Source organism: Armigeres subalbatus, chromosome 1 (assembly GCF_024139115.2).
Source record: "Armigeres subalbatus isolate Guangzhou_Male chromosome 1, GZ_Asu_2, whole genome shotgun sequence".
In the NCBI taxonomy this organism is placed as follows: Eukaryota; Metazoa; Arthropoda; class Insecta; order Diptera; family Culicidae; genus Armigeres; species Armigeres subalbatus.
The window spans coordinates 108,478,268-108,502,809 of NC_085139.1; the positions used below are offsets into that span (position 1 = coordinate 108,478,268).

Sequence of the window (24,542 nt, forward strand, 5' to 3'; positions counted from 1 at the left end):
TGTCCCACGTTCAAGTTCCTCCCGGAATTCCTCCGGAAGTTCTTCCAGGTATGCCTTCACCTTTTGGGACTCCACCAGAAGTTTTTCCCGGAATTCCTCTGGAAGTTCCTTCTGGAATTCCTCCAAAAGTCCAGGAATTCTTGCCAGAATTATTCAGGAAGTTCTTCCCAGAAGTTCCTCCAAGTTCCTTCCTGCTGAAGTTCCTCCCAGAATTTCTCCACGAATTTTTCGGGAAGTTCCTCCCGGAATTCCTCGGGTAGTTCCTCACGGAATTCCTCCAAAATTCTAAATTCAAGGTCCTCCCAGAATTCCTCCAAAAGTTCTTCCCGTAATTCCTCCCGGAATTACTCCAGAAATTCCTTCCAGAATTCTTCAGAAAGTTCTTCCCGGAAGTTCCTCCAAGAATTGCTGTGGAAGCTCCACCCGAATTCAACCGGAAGTTCCTCCTGGAATTCCTGCTGAAGTTCCTCCCGGAATTTCTCCGGAAGTTCCTTCACGAATTCCTCGGAAAGCTCCTTCCGGAATTCCTCGGGTAGTTCCTCACGGAATTCTTCCAAAGTTCTAAATTCAAGGTCGTCCCAGAATTCCTCCAAAAGTTTTTCCTGGAATTCCTCGGGAAGTTCCTCCCGGGATTCCTCTGGAAATTCCTCCAGAAGTTCCTCCCGGAATTTTTCCGGAAGTTCTTGCCCATATTCCTCAGGAAGTTCTTCCCGGAATTCCACCGGAAGTTCCTCCAAGAATTGCTCCGGAAGTTCCACCCGAATTCAACCGGAAGTTCATCCTGAAATTCCTGCGGAGGTTCCTCCCGGAATTTCCTTCACGATTTCCTCGAGTAGATCCTCCCGAAATTCCTCTGGAAGTTCCTCCGGGAATTCTTCCTCTGGAAGTTTGTCCCGAAATTCCTCCGGAAGCTCCCCCCGAAATTCCTCCGGATGATCCTTCCGGAGTTCTTCCCGCAATTCCTCCCAGTGTTCCTCTGGAAATTCCTCCAGGAAATCCTCCGGAAGTTCCCTTACGAGTTTGTCCAGAAGTTTCTCCCGGTATTCCGAAGTTCCTCCCGGAATTCCTCCGGAAGTTCCTCCATGAATTCTTCATGAAGTTTCTCCAGGAATTCCGAAGTTCCTCCTTGAATTCCTCAGGAAGTTCCTCCTGGAATTTCTCAGGAAGTTCCTCTAAGAGTTCCTCAGCAAATTCCTCCAGTAATTTCTCCAAAAATTCCTCCAGGAATTCCTCCGGAACCTCCTCCAGCAATTCCTCCGCAAGTTTCTCCCGGGATTCCTCTGGAAATTCCTCCGGAAGTTCCTCTCGGAACTTTTCCGGAAGTTCTTGCCGGATTTTTTCCGGAAGTTCTTGCTGGAACTCCTCCGGAGTTCTTCCCGAAATTCCACCGGATGTTCCTCCAAGAATTGTTCCGGAAGTTCTTCCCGGAAATTCTGCGGAAATTCTTCCCAGAACTTCTCCGGAAGTTCCTCCAGAAATTTTTCCGGAAGTTCTTCCAGGAATTTCTCCGGAAGTTCTTCCAGGAATTCCTCCGGAAGATCTTCCAGGATTTCCTCCTGAAGTTCTTCCAGGAATTCCTCCGGAAGTTCCTCCAGGAATTCCTCCGGAAGTTCCTCCAGGAATTCCTCCGGTAGTTCCTCCAGGAGTTCCTCTGGAAGTTCCTCCAGGAATTCCTCCGGAAGTTCCTCCAGGAATTCCTCCGGAAGTTCCTCCAGGAATTCCTCCGGAAGTTCCTCCAGGAATTCCTCCGGAAGTTCCTCCAGGAATTCCTCCGGAAGTTTCTCCAGGAATTCCTCCGAAAGTTCCTCCAGGAATTCCTCCGCAAGTTCCTCCAGGAATTCCTCCGCAAGTTCCTCCAGGAATTCCTCCGCAAGTTCCTCCAGGAATTCCTCCGGAAGTTTCTCCCAGAATTCATCCGGAATTATCCAAGGATTTCCTCCGGAAGTTCCTAAAAGATGTTCTCTGGAACTTCTTCCGGAAGTACCTCCAGGAGTTCCACAAAAATTTCCTTCAGGAATTCCTCCGGAAGTTCCTTCAAGAACTCTTCCGGAATTTCCTCAAGGAATTCCTCCTGAAGTTCCTTAAGGGATTACTACGGAAGTTTATCTAAGAGTTCCTCCATGTATTCCTTTTGGATTTCTTCCGGAAGGTCCTCCTAGAGTTCCTTTTGTCCTCAGTCCTCAATGTATTCCTCCAGAAACTCCTTCGAAAGGTTATTCACTTTCAATCTGTGGATATTCCATAGAAATTTTTTTGGGAATCTGTCAATGAATTCCGCTAAAATTTGCTTCAAAAGTTCAAGCGTGAATTCTTTCGACAACGTCTCCGGATTTATGTTTTACATGTGTTTCCTCGGAAATTCTATCAGTAATTCCGCAATCAATTTCTCTGAGTAGTTCTAAAAAAGTTCTCTCTGAAGTTCCTCCAGAAAATCCTCTAAAACTCTTTTTAAATTTCTTCTACATCCTAACAAACATTACTCAAACTCAGAATTTACCGCCGAAAATAAAAAAAAATCTACAGATAGTTCCTCCAAAATTTCTGCAAGAGTTCACTAGAAAAATTCTTCAGGCTTTATCCGATAAATACTTTCAGATATTACAATTTTTTTTTTCTCTATCGAAGTTTTATTCGAAATTTCTGAATTTTTGAGGAAAAATTTCCTGGTACAATTCATGGAGAATTTTTTTGAAGATATTCACGAAGAAATTCCTGAAAAAACCTTTCAGATAAGTTTTTGAAGGAATTGAAATTTCCAATGCAATTTCTGTAGACTTTTCTATGAAATTTCAAGAAAAATACTCAAATAAATCACTGAAAGAGTTATATAAACTCTTAAAGGGATTTCGGGTGAATTGTTGTACAACTGGAGGATTTCCCGATGGAGGCATTCTCGAAGGAATTCCTAAAAAAGTTTCCAAATTCCAAGTGAAATCTAATAATTGGAGGTATTTTTAGGGAAGTTCAAATGGAATTTTTCATAAAATCTCTGACTGAATTTTTGAGTTAATATCTGTTAGCACTATAGGAGGATTTCCATAAATTCCCGAAGAAAATGTCAAAAATCAAATGTGATGCGTGTAAACAAAACACATACTATCATGATTTTTATACTGAGATGTTGGCTACAAAAACATGGCGTCGTGCCACCGACCTGACAGACGGTCCGACTTGGCTCCGACCGAACCAAATTTCCTGGGGCGGAATCAAAGTTGTACAACACGTCGGAGCGTGTGTGGGGCCCCTTAGATACTGGAAGGGGAAACCAGAAGAATTGAAAGCAACAGTGTTATACAACAACATTGCACACGATGCAACTTAGTTGTACAACATTTGACTCCGCCCTTCAGAAGACTGAAAGACTGAGAAAAATCAAACGGTTTTGATTTCTTCCGACGAACTTCACAACTTTGAAACCGTCTGTCCAACAGTCATACAATTTGCCTACATACGGTGTCCGGTTTTACTCCGATCGAACCAAATTTGCGGGTGGAGGTTCATAGTTTTACAACATATCGGAGCGTGTATGGGGCCCTTTAGAATTTCATTTGACTTTACAAGCATGCTCACGGATTTGCAAGGTTTCTTTCATATTTTTAGAAACTTAAGTGCACTCCATGCGATTTTTTGAAAATTCTTGGGAGTTTCCTGCAATTTACGCAGATTTCCAGGTACTTATCGTTAAGTACAGTAATTTGATGCATTTTTGACCAGGATATGCACTGCTGGCATTTTTTTTATATCAAACTGAAGTCGTGTCAAGTACAAGACACTGAAGACGACCTTACTGTTGAGGTCGAAATACGTATCTGTCAAAGGTACAATAAAGTGGTGGAATTAAATGGAATTGTACAAACTCGTCTTATGACAAGTAAATGCATGCAATTTTACAAGATCATCTGGTCGGGGCTTTGCAGAAACTTTGAGAAAAGTTTCAAAAACTTCTTCATATGCTTTCCCGTGGATATTTTTTCGATTATCATCTTTCTGCTTCTTCTTCATGCAACATCAAAGCGCCAATAATTATTTTTTCTACTTTATTTCGACGGCCCGCCACTGTGGTTCATGTCGTCGTGCGTCGCTCGCTCGCTCGCCTGTATAGCGCAGAGCAGCCAGCCAGGATGGAACAAAGAAACGTTCGCCTCCTTCAGTCGTTCGTCGTCGGCCAGACAAAGTGGAGGTAGCTAACTAGAAAACTAGAAATCCCCATCTACCTACGTAAGAAGAACAACTCTTCGGGGCAGGGAGATTCAGTCTAATCCCCAAGTCAGTTTCAATGCGTAGCGAACGGTGGAAGGACTTCTTTATTCACGAATCGTGCAACGGGATTCAGTCATTTTCAGATACCTGTGAATGAGGGATTTAGAGACGTACCATCACCCATCATCGAAGTCAGTCCCAGCTTCAAGTAAACGCGTAGAAAGTGTTTGTGTGTTTTGATTGCGAAACAGCGGACTATGTAGTGCGTGATTTTCGAGCTGAAAGTTGAAAATAGGCTGTTCAGAGAGTGCATTTATTTTTCATGTGAGGTTTCCAGCCAGTGGAAGGAAACCATCAAGAAAAAACAGAGTACGACGAGATCTGGATTATCCCTGCATGGAGCAGAGATTACTATCCTTGAGTTATTTTTAAGTTTGGAAGTAAGTGATTCACCATTCGAGGAAAGAGGAGCCTCGACGAAACGAAGTAAATAATCGCCACATATTGGTGTCTCGTGTCGAATGGTGCAAAATAGTGAAAGAATTCTAAAGAATCAAGTGCAGTGTTTTGAAGCGTTTCTACGAACACAATCTCAACGCGAACATCGTCATCATCATCATTGGGTTGGGTTGGTGTTGTTTTTTGCACCACATTCATATGAACCTTCTTACAACCCCCTCCTCGCCATACCGTGATCCGTCAATAGGCAGAACGGAGAGGAGCGTGTGGAAAGTTTTCCTCAATCGAAAACGAAACACAAAAACAAGAGTGTAGTGAGCAAGCGAGAAGCGAACCCGCCAGCTAGGGAACGTTCAGTCAGTGGAGCCAGAGCGAGCAAAATAAACTCGAACAGCTGAGAAACCTTGAAAATTAATTCGTCGGGTTGGTCGGGTCCGGGTGAGTTGTGGAAAAAAATAACAAACGCGGAATAAGTTGAAGAGTTGAAAAGCGAGTTTACGAAGAATAACAAGAAGAAGAAACCCCCGGACTGGAAGAACGGAATACAGGCAGCCTATCGGGGGAATCGAATCAGAGTCGCGCAAACATGCCGTGGTACGATCCGTGGACCAATGTGATCAAGAAGAAAGTGTGTCGCTTCGTGCTGCAGCGATACCTCGGTCAGTTCATCGAGGAGAAGCTCAGCCTCGATCAGCTGAATGTAGATTTTTACAACGGGACCGGAACGGTGTACGACGTGACGCTGTACTGCCAGGTGAGTGACAGTTTCTTTCTTTTTATGAAGAAAAATAAATAAATAGTAAAAAAAACACCAACGGACGGGCAAGGGTTCACAGCTCGGCCAATTGCCATCATGAATCAGAGCCTGTAGCTAGTCATCGTTTTTGCTGCCCCCATGCGTTGTTTTAGTCAGTAATAGGAAGGCTTGTCGTATGGAAACCATGACCTGGGGTGCGGGCGATGGCGATGCAATTTAATAGTCGGGGCTCTTGGCTCTTGCGTGAATATGATTATCATGACATTCGTATTTACCGATTATTGTTTACAATTAGGTTAATAGAGCGTTTTATTGCTCCGGAACAGGTACCGTGTTCCTTGCAAAAGGCTCTTTCTAATTTGAGCAAATTTTACTTATTCGGATGAAAATAGCTCGATGGTTGGGGTGGTTTAATCTGAATAAAATAAAAATGATCAAGATTTCCGAAGTGCAAGGCTGGTTCAAACTGAGTCACAGAATTTGACAAGGTATAAGACACTTTGAATATTTCAAGTGGTGTCGTAGACTTATTTTATGGCTCCCATGAGATAATTGATGTAGTTGAATAGATGACGTTCTAACATTTAGATTTTTTACGGAAAATTCTTAGAAATTTTGACAAAAGATTCTTCGGAATTTGAACGGTAAATTTTTTTTGAAATTTACAGCAAAAATTCAATCAGTAAATCTTCAAAATTTTCACTATATATTACAAAAAATCCAAATCTATCTAGGATAAAAATCACAAAATCATGAGGATTACTACTCTTGGGCACGCCTATCTTCACCGTAACTTGGGAAGAGAAGGAAGTGTTGATGTAACACTTATTTAATGAGAGGCCCCCGACACAGCGACACCCTTATAAGTACCACGGAGTTGGATATTAGGGAAGGTATTCGTTGTTTCAGGATTAGTCTGTAGCTGACAATGTAACCATGGTAGATCTTACACCGTAACACACCACGCAAAGTTGTGTACCCTGTGCAGCGATGTGTCAAAAACTATCGGCGTCGATGTACACCTTCACTTGGAAAGAAAATTGGTAATTCGCTAACGATTTTCGATTTGGGCCGAAAATTTCATTTGGCCGAAACCGCCGTAGAGCCGAACTGGTAATTTATTCGAGAGAAAAAGTTTGCCAACATTTCGTTTGGCCGAATAGGAAATGTGGCAGAAAATTCCTTTTGGTCGAAATGGTCTTAGGAAGAAAGGGTCATTTGTTCAAAAATGTCATTTGACTGGGTAATTTGACCAAAATTGTCAACTCGTTCCGCCAAGTGACATTTTCGGCCAAATGGACCTTTCTTTCAAACGATCATTTCGATCAAATGGAACGATCGACTGAATGGTCCTTTTTGCAAAACGATTATTTCCGCCACGCGGCTTTTTCAGCAAAATGACCAGTTCAGCCAAACGCACTTTCGGCCTCATGTCCATTTCGGCCAAATTGCCTTTTCAGCTAAACGGCCGTTTCGACCATCACTTCTCATTTTCACGGTTTAGATATTCTTTGTCATTTGCCACTTCTCACAGTACAAATATAAAAAAGTGAGAAGTAACAAATAACAAAAGAGCAGTTGGAATGTTGAGAGGTGATAAATGAGACGAATTGTAAGGAAGTGTAAAATGATAAGTGAGACGATTTTTCGTTTTTGATTATAAATACTATCAGCCAGTGAAGAAAAACTTAAAATCTCCAATCTCATGAACGATTCAAATCAATCGTGAGTTGAATAACACAAACTCAGCACCTAAAAACTGATGGCAAAGTTGAATCATCCATTTCAATCATCGAAGGTTTTCTTTTGTTCTCCGTTGTTAAAAACAGTGAATTGACATTCGTCACATAGAACAATGAATACTCTTGCCTTTATAAACCACGAATTGCCCTAAATTTATTTTGAATGCTTTTTTGGGGCGAAATGAGTGAAACGTTGCGATTTAGCATAAAAAACTGGATGCATTCCTTTAAATTCGCAATCCGATGATTTTACCAACACTCCTGATTTCTAGTGATGTTATTTTTGGGGAAAATAATGTTTTCAAGAAATTATAGTTTTCAAAAAAAAAACCGGTAAAATTTAATTTTTAGGCAAATGTTATTTTCAAGCAAATATTTTTTAGAGGAAATGTTATTTTGAGGAATTTCTATGTTAGTGGAAATGTTATTTTCAGAGAAATGTGATTTTCAAACAAATCTAGCATTATTTTTGACAACGTCATATGTCCAAATGAGAGACACATTTTCATTGCGCTCTCTTTCTCTAATATCTAGGTTAGTTTCGCATTTGTGTCTTTTGTGTGTTTGTTGTGTTTTTTTACCTCAGCATACTAAACAAAGTTCTTCAGATTTCTGCCAAATAAAACAATGTAAATGCTACTAATGCTTCGTAATAATCGAAAGAGAATGAAAATAAAGTGTGCCTCTCTTTTTGACAAACGACGTTTTTAAAAACCAAGCGATAAATGTTATTTTTGGCTCGGTTAAGAAAAATGTAACTTTCCCAGAACAGAACTTTTCATGGAAATGTCATTTTAATGCTAATGGAGAAATGTTGTTTTCGAGGAAATGTTATTTTCTGGAATGCTGTTAAGGGAAATGACAATTTCAGAGAATTATTGTCCTTTTCGAAGTAATGTTATTTTTCTGGCAAATATCATTTTCAGGGAAGTTTTATTTTTAGTCTTATGTTATTTTCCAGCAAGTATTTTGGAAGAAACGTTTCCTTTGAAATGTCATTCTCAGCAAGTGTCATTCAGGAAATGTTACTTTCGTGTAAAAGTTTTTTTTCGGGCAAATGTCTTTTTCGGTGAAGTGTCAATTTCAGAGATATGGCAATGTCATCGGGATAATTTCGTAAAAATTTTATTTTCGAGAAACGCTATTATAGGGAAATGTTGTTATTTTCGGGAAAATGTCACAGAGAAATTTTATTTTCAGAGAAATGTCTTCTTCGGAGTAATGTTACTTTTGGGTAAATGTTACTTTAAGACAATTGTTTTTTTTGGGCTAATGTCATTTTCGGAGGAATGTTATTTTCAGGCAAATATAATTTTTCGGGGAAAATGCTACTTTTGTGGTAGTGTCATTCTCGGCAAATGTAGTTTAGTAGAAAATGTTTTTTTTAATGTTATTTTGAGGCAAATGTCATTTTCAGCAAAATTATATTATTGAAAAATTGGGGAAAGAATTAGTAATTTATTTAGGCACTGTAATTTTACGTTTGGTTCACCCAAAAGCACCAGTTCTGCGTATCAAAGTTTGGCCCACTAAGAGACATTTTTGCCTTTCTCGTACAACAAAGTTGTACCGAAAGGCTATAGGACTACTCCAAAAAACAACTTTTGATAGAAGACCCGGAGACCCATAGTGTTATATACCGATCGACTCAGTTCGACGAATCGAGGTGATGTCTGTATGTGCGTATGTATGTGTGTGTTTTTTTTTCTTCCTAAGCAATGGAGGGGGAATCTGCTCAACAGACATCCTGGGTTGTCCAGGAAGTGCGGGGTTAGGGATCACCTCCAACAGCAAACGAGGGAGGCAGGACTACATCCCCGACCCGCTAAACCGTTTCCATTGCCGCCAAGCTCATAGTCCCTTCGGTACAACCAGAAAGTAATGCTTCAAAGGGGGGCCAGTGCACAACGCACCCTCGAGGTTAGCTGCGTGTCCTTGCAGCACCGAACATCGTAACTCGCTTTTTTTAGAAGAACACCCTGGTATCGTGCCAGCGCGTTGCCGGCTTTCCAGGTGGCCTTACCACGCTCTATGTCCTCGGAAGGTGGGAAGGGTCGACTTCGCGCCTGCTTCCCTCTGCACGACTGGTATCAAGAATGATGATGCCGCGTGTACCCCAAATTGACCTTTCTGCGATAGGGCCTATTCGCCAGCACACAGAGGGACTTGCCGACGCGGTGCCTACGCCTGCCTCAGCCTTGACGAGGACTCCTTTCCGTCCTCGGGCTCGGAACCCGCCGACGATACCATGTTGTTCTTCGCGCGGCCACTTGTTCGATTAAAGGATCGAGTTCGACCACAGGGCATGACCACCGGTATGACCCATGAAGCCGACTCCGATCCCTTGGACCACCTCTTATTTGCGCCTGAACTAGCCATCCTTGAGTCCACGCGCCACCTTCTGTGTAGCTTCGAGACGATTTGGGCGATAGCCGATGAAACGGCGTTCCAGCCAACTTCATCTTTACACATCCTCCGAACTAGGTTGTCCGGGGTAGTGTCCAGACCACATGTGGCAAGCATGTGGTCACGCATTGCGCGAAAACGTGAGCACACGAACAACACGTGTTCCGCCGTTTCCTCTAAACCTGCGCACACCAAACACTCGGGCGAGGCCGAGCAAGCCAGCTGCGTTACCTGCACTGTGATTTTGCAGCACGCTCAAACGCCGGGCACATCGAACCCCCCATGGGGTGCTTGCTGTTCACAGCTTTGCTGGAACAAATCAAACAATTGGGAGGGTTCGTGCAGCAGTTAAGTCCCTCCAATCCGCAGCGTCGGCAGAGATTGCTTCTGTCAGGGCCTTTGCAGTCCCATTGCTTGTGCCCCGGTTCCAGGCACTTGAAGCAAACTTAGGGTTGCTCGTATATGCCCACAGGGCATACCGACCACTACCTTGGAGGCGTCCGCTGCAGATAGCCGAACCAATGCTACCTGCGTCCCTGCCGGACCTTTCCGTAGCCGAACGGCTGCGGTGGGCGTCTCCACTTCACACTGTCGCCGCAGTGCCGTGACGAGCTCTTCGACTTCAGTGATCTCGTCCAGGTCTTTAACCCTTAGATTCACCTCCGTAGTGAGTGTCCTCACCTTGACCGTCTCGCCTAGGACTTCCTCCGTCAACTTTTTGCAGGCAGCGCCCTTTTGCGAGATGCCCCGCTTCAGCTCGAGGATCATCTCGCCCATCCGGGTACGTCTTATTCGACGTACGTCGGCGCCGAGTTCACCGAGCTTGACGTCACTTCTCATCGCCTTCAAGACGTCCGAGTACTTAGCCTCGTCCGCCGTGATGACTAGGGCATCGCCCCTGGAGCGATTGGCGCCTACCCTAGACTTCTTGCTACCCTCATTCGCCTGGGCCTTCTTTTCGGCCCTTGACGTCTTCGGTTTCCTCTTGTTCTTGACCAGGGTCCAGGAGGCGTCATCCCCCTCTATTTCCCTGGTCTGGTGCGGCTGAGAGCTCTCAGCCTACCGTAACCCCTTACCACCGTCTTTCCTGGGTGGACGGACCTTTCCAGGTCCTTCCTCCCCCGGTTTTGGAGGTACCTGGCCGGGGTTCAGCTTCCCAGCCCCACTACCCTTGTTCGGGGTAGTAACCCTCCGCGTTTTAGAGAGACCCCAGGGAGCTTATCCCCTGGAGACTGTCTTCCCCGTTTTTGTGACCGTTGGAGCAGTCACCCCCGACGTGCCCGCAAATACTTTAGCCTCAGTCTGGGTAGATTTTGGGACCACCGTCTTCGCTGGCACTCCTTGGGCCTCAGTCTGGGTAGACCTCCACTCCACGAATTTCACGGGTTTACACTTGGCCGTCCCGACCGCCCTCTTCAGCTTGGCGTCCAGCATCGACTTTCGAAGTTTCTGCAAGCTCCTCTTGAGGTCCTTACTGATTTATGCTTCGATGACGCAAAATCGATGATGGCGTCCAGCTGTTCCGTCGCCACCTCGAAGGCCGAAAGCCCATCGCGTTTGCGGTTCATCGCCTCCACAAGCCATGGGCCGTCAATAACCCCTACCGGCGTTTTTGACGTAAACTACGTCTAAGGGGAAGACTCGGATACAGGGTGACAAATGAAAATTTCCAAATTCGAGACCGTCACGAAATCATGTAAGATTTGTAACATTAATAGGTCTTTTATTTTCCAATGGATTTTAATGATTTATATATCAATTTATTCGTAAACTCTCCACCAATTTGCCAGTAGTTTTGAAACTATTGATTATTAACGCTAAACTATTAAAAAATTTAGTTCTTCCATGCATATTGCATCCCCTATACAGCGCGTTCCAATCCTTGGTAATTGCCTACTTTTAGGGTATTATCTATTATTGAACTGGGTTGTATGAATGGGGTGGCTCAGCCGCTAGACATTGGAGCCCCTACTACCTCATAGAGTGGGAGATGCTGCTAAACCGGGTAGTAGTGTCGTGGGATGGTCCCTTCTCTTCTATATAGAGCGGAATAATTGGTTCAGTGTACTATATTTGGTTTTACGTAGTTTACGTCGAGTGGTCGTGTCTTGTATACAACCCCAAATTTTTTAGCCGAGAGGAAGGTTAAGTGACCCACGCTGGCGCTGCGCACTGAGCTGCCGACTATTGCCTCTGGCCTCCTAGGCGGAGACCTGAACAACCCACCTCTTGCGAAGGGGTTGTCGCCTGCACTACTACCACTAATTGAAGAATTGACTTGGTTTTCCATTTTGGTCCCACGAGTTGCTCGGGAAAAGAGGTCCACCACGCCAGAGCCCAGCATGACGCGGTAAGGGACAATTACTGTGGAGGGTGCCCAGGTACCCCACAGGCTTCGTTAAAGGCCTAGCTATTTCACCTCCTTGGCCATGCATTCCCTCGGCACGGGTCGCTTGACGCCTTGGGATTAGGGGTTAAGGACGATGGTCCCGGTCTAACTCGCAGTGGCCATGGGGAGGGGTCGTCAAGCCCTTTGACAAAGTCCCTGCTGCCCCGATGTATGTATGTGTGTGTGTGTGTGTACATATTTTGTAGACACACTTTTTGGAACTTAGCATTACCCGATTTACTAGTAACAAGTTGCATTCGACGGGAAATGCGGTCCCATTGTTTGCTATTGAAAATTGGGCCGATCGGACATTGCATTTCGGAATTATTGAAAAATCATTGTTTTTTCCCAAAAGTCCCCCCTTGGAAAAAAAATTCTAAATCGAAAAAAAATGTTTTTCCGAGAATGGTGGTAATTAATGCAAAAACATGCAAAATGGTAGAAAATATGCGATCTATTCCCCTAAAGTGCTTTTTTGACCTTTCTTATGTGATTTTTTCAGTACATTTTACGATGCACGAGAAAGGCATCATCGCCGCTAGGTGGATTATTCTGGTTTTTTACCTTCGCTTATCTCATAAGCGGTGCTTACCCATGCGCTTAAACTTGGTTAAACGCTCAAGTGGAGGTGAAGAAATTTACCCTAAGTCACAGATCTCTTCTACGCGGTATCGGACCCGCATGGGGGGAAGTCAGCCCTGTTTGCGTCACGTGTTGCAACGGCATCAAGCAAGAATGCCATGGGACGTATATTTTGAGCCCAAGGCCTCACCCAAAGCTTTCTCGAGCAGCGTGCTAGAGACGAACGACGTGTGTTTCCTAGCTGCGTTAGATTTACTTCCCAGGTAACCAATAAGCATTAAAGTAAGCACTATAGTAGCATTATAATGGCATTGCATATGCTTCATGCTGTAAATAAGCATTTCGAAAACCTGGCTGTTCTAAATAAGCATTCTCAAAGCAATCATGAGAGGCATAGTCTTATAATAGCATTTTGAATGCACAATGTTGTTTTTCGTTAAGTGCAATGGAACAGCTACATTAGTGCCACTTTAAGGCCTGTAGTGTTCATACGTCAAACGTTTTCCAATATGGAACCATATAGCGGAGACTATTTGTCCAATGAACTTAAATTTGAGAATAGAAATCGGTACGTGCAGAATGTTTTTTCCATTCCGACCATTGACAGGAGTAATTGTTGTTAACCTAACCCTATCACTAGTTACATAGTTTAGCTACATTTGATTATTCCATTGCACTATTTTCGATTAATGCATTAAAGCAGCACTACTGTAGCTGTTTCATTGAAACTGGGTATGACGTTTGTGACGGTTGCATTCTGAAATGAGTTAGATTAAGTTTCAATGATCCTGAAAGGGGGTTTTGTTAATGTTGGGCAAAATTATTCCCACTACCATCTCTCTTATGGGCCAGCTGGTAAGGGCGATGACAACTACAGCGTCGGGTGGCAAGAGCGTGAGTTCGAATCCCGCTCGAAGAAAGTAAAAAATTATGTTCCATTTCAAATATGAAAATACAATAACGATATAATATGACAATAAAACTATGTAAAAAAATAATTAGAAAAAAATGTCATTGAAAAAACATTTTTTCTTGTTTTTAAAATTAAGCATTTATTCAGCATTTCGGATGCTGAATAAATGCTACTCAGCAAAATTTCTACTTTATCGATAAAGTAGGATTGAGCATTTAAGCAGCCATATATTGGGCCAAAACCTGCATTAAAATAGCATTAAAGGCGACTATAGGGCTTATTGGCATTTAATGCTTTGCGGTAAAGGCGCATATAATGCCACTTAAATGCTTAAATGCTTTTTTTACTGGTTACCTGGGTTTTCTTTGACCGGCCGTGTCCTCCCAACAGGGAAGAGCAGATGTCACCTCCGGCCGACCAATATCGGTAGCGGTTTACCAAGTTCGAACAATGAGGGTGGAGCTTGACGATTTTTCTCAGCGGCTAGTTTGCTGGCAAAACGTTGTCCTCTTTGATGATGGCGATGGGGCGTGTGGCGGTTCGTAACTCTTAGTTGCACAGAAGTGCAGCTGTTGCAAGCACTCTAGGTAGCAACGGGACCGGATCTGTTGCCGATGATTCTAGTTGGTGCAATCGCAGTATTCTGAAAGGTTGTTGGCGGTCTTGGAATCTGGAACCGCTCGGAGATTCCTTCCAACAATGAAGGGGTTTGACGATCTTTCCTCTGTGGAAGACTAGATGGCGAAGTGCAGCTAAGAACGCAGGAGTCAATAAGTCCGTCCCTAGCTCGATTGGGCCACGGATTTATTTTGGTTGATGACGGTCTTGGGCCAACATTCAAGCTACAGTGAAGGCCATGAAAGTTCCAATCCACTAATGGGAACAGTTGATTATATCCGTTGAGTTGACTTGAGGCGCCTCAAAATACCGTTGGGTCGGTAGGAGTTTCGGAACCAGCTTTGTGCCTCCAGTAGTCTATGCTTGGGGTGGTCTGGATCACCGACATGTGGTTTGCGACGAATGCTTTCCAGCGGGTTGAAGCACGGTGCTTGAATCGGACCAGAAATAGGCAGCGGTGGTGGTCTTCTACGAGACCTCCAGCTTCTTGAAGAGCTGCGTAGAATTGTTGAGCTAAATAATAGCACTGATTGGCGACAGCTCGAAACGAGGATCTTGGCCAGCGAGAATGTAGAACGTGATGTAGAACTGCTTCCAAACGTGTAGAAGCTGATTCGGCAATGAAGAATCCCACTCATAGAACGCATCGCCATCTATGCTTCGATGGCCAAGGACTCTGCTTGAAGTTCTGTTTATGACTGGACCATTGCTGGACCATTAAAATAGCATTAAAGGCGACTATAGGGCTTATTGACATTTAATGCTTTGCGGTAAAGGCGCATGTAATGCCACTTAAATGCTTAAATGCTTTTTTTACTGGTTACCTGGGTTTTCTTTGACCGGCCGTGTCCTCCCAACAGGGAAGAGCAGATGTCACCTCCGGCCGACAAATATCGGTAGCGGTTTACCAAGTTCGAACAATGAGGGTGGAGCTTGACGATTTTTCTCAGCGGCTAGTTTGCTGGCAAAACGTTGTCCTCTTTGATGATGGCGATGGGGCGTGTGGCGGTTCGTAACTCTTAGTTGCACGGAAGTGCATCTGTTGTAAGCACTCGGGGTAGCAATGGGACCGGATCTGTTGCCGATGATTCTAGTTGGTGCAATCGCAGTATTCTGAAAGGTTGTTGGCGGTCTTGGAATCTGGAACCGCTCGGAGATTCCTTCCAACAATGAAGGGGTTTGACGATCTTTCCTCTGTGGAAGACTAGACGACGAAGTGCAGCTAAGAACGCAGGAGTCAATAAGTCCGTCCCTAGCTCGATTGGGCCACGGATTTCTTTTGGTTGATGACGGTCTTGGGCCAACATTCAAGCGACAGTGAAGGCCAGGAAAGTTCCAATCCACTAATGGGAACAGTTGATTATATCCGTTGAGTTGACTTGAGGCACCTCAAAATACCGTTGGGTTGGTAGGAGTTTCGGAACCAGCTTTGTGCCTCCAGTAGCCTATGCATGGGGTGGTCTGGATCACCGACACGTGGTTTGCGACGAATGCTTTCCAGCGGGTTGAAGCACGGTGCTTGAATCGGACCAGAAATAGGCAGAGGTGGTGGTCTTCTACGAGACCTCCAGCTTCTTGAAGAGCTGCGTAGAATTGTTGAGCTGAATAATAGCCCTGATTAGCGACAGCTTAAAACGAGTATCTTGGACAGCGAGTATGTAGAACGTGTTGTAGAACTGCTTCCAAACGTGTAGAAGCTGATTCGGCAATGAAGAATTCCACTCATAGAACGCATCGCCATCTATGCTTCGATGGCCAAGGACTCTGCTTAAAGAGCTTTGTTTCTGTTTATGACTGGACCAGTGCTGCAAAGTGTTACAGTTGAAGTCATAGAGGAAACTGGGGTAATATGCACCCCCGGGGCAAAACGACCCTTTGGCATTTTTTAGTACATTTTCGGCAGTTTTTTCAGAGTATTTACTACAGCGCATGTAGTTCGGATCTCGATCTACCAATCCTGCATTAAACATTCTTGAAAATATTCCTAGAACACAGCTAAAAATGCCAAAAGGTCGTTTTGCCCCGGGGGTGCATATTACCCCAGACACCCCTACATAGCATGACAATCATATAATTCATAGGTCATGTGTCAAGTAATCATGCGGAATTTATTGAAATTTTTGGGATTGGGATAGAGAGGCAGAGGTCCGTCTTGGTTAACGAGCTGCCAATATGATAGATAGGAGAAAGCAACTTATGGAATATCTAATTGGATGAAGGAAACGAGATACTTGCTAGAATAGTCAAGTTGGAGGTATAGGGATAGGAATGGAAACGGTATGGAAGTCAATTTCCAGTTCTAGCGATTGCTAGAACATGAGAATTATTGAGAAAGATACATAGTAGGAGAATGGAACGGACCTGGGAACCCATGACGAAGAAACAGTAGCCATATGACTACCAAGGCCTGCCAGTGAAAACTTTCCAGATGTTGTGGTTGTCATATCCGTGTCATCTTGACTGTCGTGATGATCACTTGACCTATGTTTGGCTCGAAATCAATGCTCGTCAGCAATGAAATAATCCATCTGGCGGAAATTAATGGTTTTTTGCCTGTATTATAAAATGTAAGAAAAATGCATAAAGCCAAAATAAAAATTTTTGGGAACATGCAAGTGTTCTGATTGTTTATGTTGACTTTTTATAGATTTTTTGGTCAATATTTCAAGAGGTGCTGTAAAAAGCAAAGTGCATACTTAGTTTTTCCAAATTTGATCTAGACTATCTGATTGAACTGACTAGTTCTTAGACCTGTTTTTTTTCAGTGTAGGGAACAATTTGGATTGTTTCCAACATTTTTATTTGAAAGTTTGACTGATTTTGCGATAGTCACCCACACAACACTTTTTTTATAGGATGCGTCGTTTTTCGATTATATCCATTTGAAAAAATCAGCAAATAAACGTTTGGCCCTTTTCAAAAGATAGTCTAGATCAAATTTGGAAAATCTTAGTTAATTTAACTATTGATTTATCAATTAAAAAGAGATGTCATTCCTATCAAACGACAACAAAATTGCTGACCGACCTGATGCTTCTTATGGCTCTCAGCTCGTGGTTGCCAGTCTGGGTGTCACGCTTACCTAAAGGGACTCATGCGTCAGCTTCTACATGTCACGATGCGCATGCAGTGATTGTCAATAAAGAACATTGTTTAAAAGCGTGGTGGTTTTTGTTTTCATTTCGGACCATCTGGTGATGGTCACGTCATTTTGCAAGATTGGACTGGACCCAATAGGCCCAGTGGATCGAAAATTCATTGCCTTCCGTTTGGTTAGGACGGCTCCCGGGGGAGATGCCACAATAGGCCGATCATGGAGGTGATCTGCTCATGCTACAGATCGTGCAGAGGTTGGACGGCCATATCTTCTAGCGGGACATCCTGGAGAACTCCTGGGGCGTTCGAGGCCTTCCAGCGTTAGTCTAGCCGAACCTATGCATGGCAGTCCAAACTTCATGCGCCATTACGCTGTTCGAAACGATTGTACTTGACATCGTTGACGACCAAGGCATCTTGGCTCGTGTTCTTCTCGATTCGGCATCGATGTCGAATTGCATTTCGAAACCGTTGATGAAGAACCTCATCAGCCGTTGGTCTATAGTGAAGCCCAGGCAGAAAATTATTATTATTTATTTACTCAGACTAAGTCCGGAGTGACCTATGCAGTTCATGAAAGTCTTCTCCATTCAATTCGGTCCATGACTACACGTTGCCAACCACGCAGTCTTCGGAAGGTCCTCAGATCGTCTTCCACCTGATCGATACACCTTGCTAGCCGGGGGAAAACTATCCCATCACGGTTGAAGTTGGAATGTGTTGTTTATATTTATCTTGAAATCTAAAACAGGATCCCCAGAACGTGAGATTTAGCAAATCAATTCGATTTATCTGAGCTTCTATTTACATCGACTGAGGACTTGAGAAGACTGAAGAGTTAAGACAGTATTCTTCTATTGAGAAATCATCAAATGGACGAGTCTCAGTTAGAATGTTGACCGGCCAATCTAAATTAAGTAGTCATACACTAATAAGCGTGCATTAGATGCCAAAGAAATTGCCAGACAAAACATCGCATTTTCAAATATAAGCGGATCAGATCTACAGCTCCGTAGCTCGTTGCAAAAGTCATTTGCATAGCACCGGATTATAAAATCAGGCAGGGGGTGTTGAGTAGATGCTATTTTTGTTTTGCCTAACTCACGGTGCGGTATTAGTTTTTCTGGATGCAACGCAGATTGTTTTCGCAGCGTCAACAACAGCACAAATATACGACGAATAAACATATATTAGCGCTGTTCAATACGTGTTTCTCAGGTCAACTTGAGTTGTTTGTCAACAAATGATTGGCAAATTATTTCCAGTTTCCTGATGGTTATTTTTCCCTTATTGAACAAAAGGGAGATGATCATGGATTTTTATCGTCTGTACGGTTTGCATAATGTGAAAGATAGATAACAAACCTCACCCACACCCACACATCACTCAAAGTTGACAAAGCCCCTGTCTGGCCGTCTGTCTGTCGGCTGTCAGGAATCTTTCTTCCTTTGTCTCTCCGGTCGGATCGGATGACCGACCGGTGGAACTAAATACCCAACAACCAACACACAGCCACTGTGGTACATAAGCCAAGTGCCTGTCTGTGCCATGTATACCAACATACATATGAATAGTTGTTGAAGAATACGCGGTCGATTGGTGTTTGCCAAAGCGTGTACGACTTGCACGCTGCCCACGCCGAGACCGAGTGCCGCTTGTTTTGGAATTATGCATCGCGCCCGCCGCACCATCCGCAATGCATTTGTGGAACCCAGCAGAACCCAGCCAGAGCGGGCCAGACTTTGTTTACGGTAGATATTGCAACGTGTGTTGTTTGTTGTCGCTCGGGTCGGTTGATAAGGGATGCCCACCGCGAACCAGATGACCGACCGACCGACCGACCGGAGGTTGGCCGCTGATGGAAATTCATTGTTTTGCTTCGATGATTAGGATCTCTGTAGCAATGCATTACAAAATGAAACGGAGGCGGCGCGGGTGAACATCTTAGGTCACACTATTTAGTTGTTTGGGATGTCTTCATGAGAGGAAGTTCCACCAATTGAGGGGATGGAATGGAATAACTGCTAAGATGGCTTATCAACAGTTGCGAACAAACACGTAGCCTTAGCTACTGATTCAATCTTCATCAAATTAGAAATGATGAATTGCCAAACAAATTGGGTCTTACAGTGCTGAACATTTACCAATCTAAAATGGCATAGAAAAAAAAAAGATTGATTATCAACTATGTAATGAAAAAGCAAAGAAATTGTTCACGCTTGGATATTTGATTAATAAGATACTTTCTCCCTAAAAAGAATATTTCTGTTGTTATAATTTTAATCCATCTCACTGTCCAGTGTTTCATCTGAAGATATTTAAAATAATTTGTTCAAAGATTCAAAAGTTCTACTTTTGGATTTTCCCAACGTATTGCTGTCCCCAAGTGTGTTATCAGCTATAATCCTTGTCGAGACATAGCCCACAAATAGTTACCGTCTGCATAGTCTTCTGAAGCAGTATATAGACTGTAAGTGTCGGTAAAAATGCTGTATACAATCTACGGAAAAGGAGTAAGAGCTAAGGTACACATTGGTTGGGCGACGTCTATTCCCCCTATGACACACAACGACTTTCTCCTTTCCCGTTCAGGATTAGTTTTTTTTTCGCATAAATAAACTGAAAGACTGGAACGATGAAAAACTTGTTTGCCTGTGTTGAGCAGACGGTGCTAGTACCTGACTTCATCTAAGAGGAAACACTACAGGACCGGGGCAGAGAAGACACAAAGTGCCAAATGATGCGATGAACTAATAATAATATGCGACGCCGTTCATCGCCGACATGCAGTCAGCGAGTGAACAGCACCAGCAGCAGCAACTGCAAGGAATGAGGTTATTGAACGTGATGTTTTCGTTGTCATCAGCGAGCTGCGGCTGACTGTCGTCACCATTGACGCTGATGCAATCCTAGACATGCAGACGTTTGTCTCAGTCTCAGATGAAAATGGCTTATATGCAACGGTCACAGTAGTTAAAAACCTTTGCGTTCTTTTCTTCTTTTGCGTCAGAAAATTTCGGTAATGTTTTTTTGATTTATCGGATATATCGGTTCTAGAGATGGTACGAGTGCGAACATTAGTTCGGATTCGGGTTCGGGTTGGGTGAGGGTTTGTGAGATGAAAAAAAAAAATCGGGTATGGGTTTGAGGAATAAAACTTGTTCGTTGTTCGGCGTATATCTTTTTCGATGTAAAGAGAAAAAAAGTTTAACATTAAATAAATTATAATTAAAATGATACATACTGCAATATTTATCTCGTAATTTTACAAACAAATTTCAAAAATGTATTATTTTATCTTTCGTTTCAGGTTAGTAATAGTCAAATTATTCGAGAAAGTTCATAAGGTCAGTCAGCGCATTACACGATGGAGTAAGGTATGTTTTAGTAGAAGTTTTGGGGAAAACTCAAAATCTCAAAACTCACGAACGATTCAAATCAACCGTGAGTTTGATTGAACGCATCCAACTCAGTCCTTAGAACGCATGGATTATTTGAATCATCGTAGGTTTTCTTTTGTTCTCTTTCGTTAAAAACAGTAAATTGACATTTATCGCATAAGCAATGGATACTCTTGCATTTGTAAACAATAAATTGACCCTGAATTAAAATATTATTCATTTTTTTTGGTGTGTATTGTCTATACACTGAGGAAACTGGCCGTAAGACCACCATAAGATTTTTTTTTGAAATTTTGCCCCAAGAAAATGTATTGATTTTCATACGATTGTCTAATGGAATGTATTTCAAACGACAATATTATGAAATATTTTCAGTTTGTTTAAAACAAATTGTAACCTGGTTTCGAACCATGAACTTTGTGATTAGGAGGCTTGTGTTTAAAGCGCACCGACGTTTCAAGGAATCATGTCGATATCCAATTGAAAGATAGACTTCAGCAAAATAAGATCTCACGGTTTTTGCAGTTCAATTATTATACAGGCCGGACTCGATTATCCGGAGTGTTGTGAAAAACTTCACTCCGGATAATCGAACCCTCCGGATAATCGAGCCATTTTTTTTTTGTTGCTGAAAATTTAACTTTTGCTCAAATAATCTTTATTCTGCTCTTTTTTAACATCTTATAAAATATTCCGTTGGTCCGTTCATGGATTCTGACTACCGTTAGAGGTCAGCGCCGAAGTTTTCATGGATATTTCTTTGAAATTTTTACAAGAAATTGATCAGGAGTTTGCCTATGCCACCGGGCCGAATTTAACAGAATTTCCTTGTGAATTTTTTAAGTTTCTCAAAAAAAACCATCGGAATTTCAACTGGATTTTTTTTTTAATTTCTTTGGATTTCTACGTAAAATTCCTTATGTTGTCTATTAGTAATTCTTCGGATATCCTACGAGAACATTTTCAAAAGACGAAGGGTCGTTTGGTTGCAAGTCATTCGCTAGAAAGTCATTTGACCGAATACCACTTGACCGAATAATACGTTAAGCCGAAAGCTATCTAGCCGAATTCCATTTGTCCGATACGGTTATAATGTGGAAAATGGTTTGGCGGTACGACCAAACTAGTCATTTGGCCGAAAAAGCCATATGCCCTAACAGGTCGTTTGGTCGAATAGCCCTTGTCGTCGAAAATTCCATTTGAACGAAACGGTAGGGCAATTTGGCCGAAAATTTTATTCGGCTGATTGGATTATACGGCAAAAAACGTCAACCCCTTCGGCAAAATTATCAGTTCGGCCATATGATCTTCACCCGTACGCTGCTTTCAGCCAAATGACATTTTTGGCCAAACTATTTTCGACCTTATGTCACATCGTCCGGCCAAGCAACATTTTCGGTCAATCGAAGTTTTTCGGCAGCTCGGGCAAACAACACTTTCGACCCGTAACGCTGGGTAGAAACCTTTACGTGGTGTGTTACGGGGTAAGATCTACCACGGTTACATTGCCAGCTACAGGCAAATCCTAAACCAACGAATACCTTCCTCATTATCCAACTCCGTGGTACTTATGTATGATGGTGTTGCTAAATCGGTGGCCTCTCGTTAAGTAAGTACCACATCATCACTTCCTTCCTCTCCCTAGTTACGGTGAAGATGGGCGTGGCCAGGGGTAGTATTCCTCATGCTTTTGTTAATTTTGTTTAAAACTGGAATCAAGGACCACTCCACTTCTTGATTTCTGATAGCATTCTAAATAAGGATCTCAAAAGTAAAACATGAGTATCACTAGTGTCCAATCTACGAATTATACCGTAACAATGCTAATGCTAATGCTCTATGTCAGTCTTTTTCCGGATTAATGACATGTTCGGCCAAACAACAATCGGCCCTTTCCCGTCAAAACATTTGATTTCAACGTAAAATTCTGTGCATTTCAACAGGAAATCCTTGAAAATTCTTCGAGATTCCTAAAGGAAATTCTTTATAATTTACCAGGGAATTTGCACCTAGTGGGCTTCGTGACCGTGTGGTTAGTGGCATTCGTCGTCTAAGCGTATTTGTAAGCCATGGCGTGTGAGTTGATTCCCGCCCTAGTAAGGAGAAAACATTTCGTGAAATGGAAAACGTTCCACTTTTTCATTGGGTGCTGTGTGAATGTCCTGTCCATTTTCTAATGCTTAGTGTTAAGTATTCAGTCTGAGTGACCTCTGATCAAAGATGGTGATCCTGTCTTTTAAATGCTACAAAAAGATCTTCCTAATTTTTAAGGAAATTTACTCAGAATTTCAACGGTTTTCGGATTCTTCAGAATTTCCAATGAAACTTCTTAGTTTTTACGAAAAGCTTTTTCGATTTTTCAACGTCCAAATTTTATCGTTAAGCACCAAGATTTTTCAGATGCATTTGTTTTTATATTATGAGCAGGGAATCATTTTTTTGGAATGCGCATGCGAAACAAGCGACAAAAGATAACCAACGACAAAGCTTTGTTTTTGTCGGAGATAATTATGACAAAGATCCGAAAATATTTGTCAGCAACAAAAAAGAAAACAATCTTGTTGCTAATTTTTCATCCCGTTATTTTGCATTATTCCTAGAGCAAATTTCGGTTTTATGCTATCATAGTTTCTGCTTTTATGCAAATATTCGAGAATTGAACAATGATTACAAAATTAGCATCGTATTTTCGGAAATATCAGAGCATGCAAGGCAAATGATTCTTGGCATGTTGTGTTCTGTTTCTGATAATGGTTTGTCGCTAGGTGCGTTTGTCAGTAATAAACTCTGTTGATGACAAAGAGTATATTGTTAGGTGTTGCTTGAATATTGATTTCCTGATTATGAGTATGCACGTGATGTTGTGGCTTATACATCCCAAGCAGCACGCTTGTCATAAACGAGTTGATGTCACTTATGAATGACCAAATCCAGTCATATATGAGTTGTTGCAACCAAATCGGTCTAAATTGTGCTATTTGGGATGTCGTGGCGTTCCGCATATTCCGGAACATCCGTGAAATAAAACAAAAAATAATCAATTTCGTCGCATAGCACCATTTGACATTGTAACAACGTAATTTATTTCATTTGATTTATTCAAACTAAGGCCTTTGCAGTACATAAAATTCGTCTACTTTCAGCTCGGTCAGTAGTTGCACGTCGCCAACTTTGTAGTCCACGGAGGGACCTCAAATCGATCCACCTTGCTCTCTGCGCAGCTCGCCTTCTTGTCCCCTGCTGATCCCTATCAGAAACCATTGTCACCGGGTTATTATCCGATATTCTGAGCATGACATTGTGTATGGATCACATTGACCACCGAGTAATTCTTTAGAAAATGAAAATATTTATTTCATCATTGAAGGATGACACGACACAAGCTTTTTCATCAGTCCCAGCTTGCATAGGCATTCAACCATGTCCATAACGTATTCCAGAAGGTCAAGAGACATAGTGAGATGATTTTGGGATATCCTGGGTCACCCAAACCGTCCAGAGTCCAGAACTTGCGATCTATAGCCACGACACTTGCTTTTTTCAGTGATGAACTTATAAAATCATAAAAAATTACTTTAACCTTTTGTCTGTGCTCTGGGGTCAATATGGCCCCAGGCCACTTTGAGTGGCTGCCATTTTTTTAGTTTTCAACCGATTCTCCTAATTTTTGGTAGTTTGGTAAAACTCGCCAAGATCTGTCTCCTAGGTGCAAATTCGCTTGAAAAATCTTGAAAATATTCGTTACAGTGTACTTTTTTCAAAAAACTTACGTTGTCTGTGCTCTGGGGTCAAATTGACCAAAATTGAAATTGCTATAACTTTTTTAATGTTTGGCCGATTTTAGATTTTTGGGGCTGTTTCGGAAGATAATTTAATCATCTTTCAAATCGTCACCAAAGATTGACTATAGGTGGGCGGGTACATCGCGGGGAGGGATTTTCGTAAAAAAGGGTACAAAAACAGTGATTTTTCACGCTTA

The 24,542-nt window shown here is 42.6% G+C and overlaps 1 protein-coding gene across 3 annotated transcripts in view; it reads left to right on the top strand.

The window, feature by feature from the left end:
• Window positions 1–24,542, top strand: part of LOC134204666 (autophagy-related protein 2 homolog A) — a 143,040-nt gene that overhangs the window by 26,800 nt on the left and 91,698 nt on the right. Inside the window, exon 2 of one of the 3 annotated variants that reach the window (XM_062679448.1) lies at window positions 4,334–5,413. In XM_062679448.1, coding sequence (XP_062535432.1) covers window positions 5,246–5,413 — 168 coding nt within the window. In that variant the 5' untranslated portion in view covers window positions 4,334–5,245. Of the gene's footprint in view, window positions 1–4,142; window positions 5,414–24,542 lie in introns of those variants that run through there. The other 2 variants (XM_062679456.1, XM_062679445.1) reach the window with 2 other exon arrangements.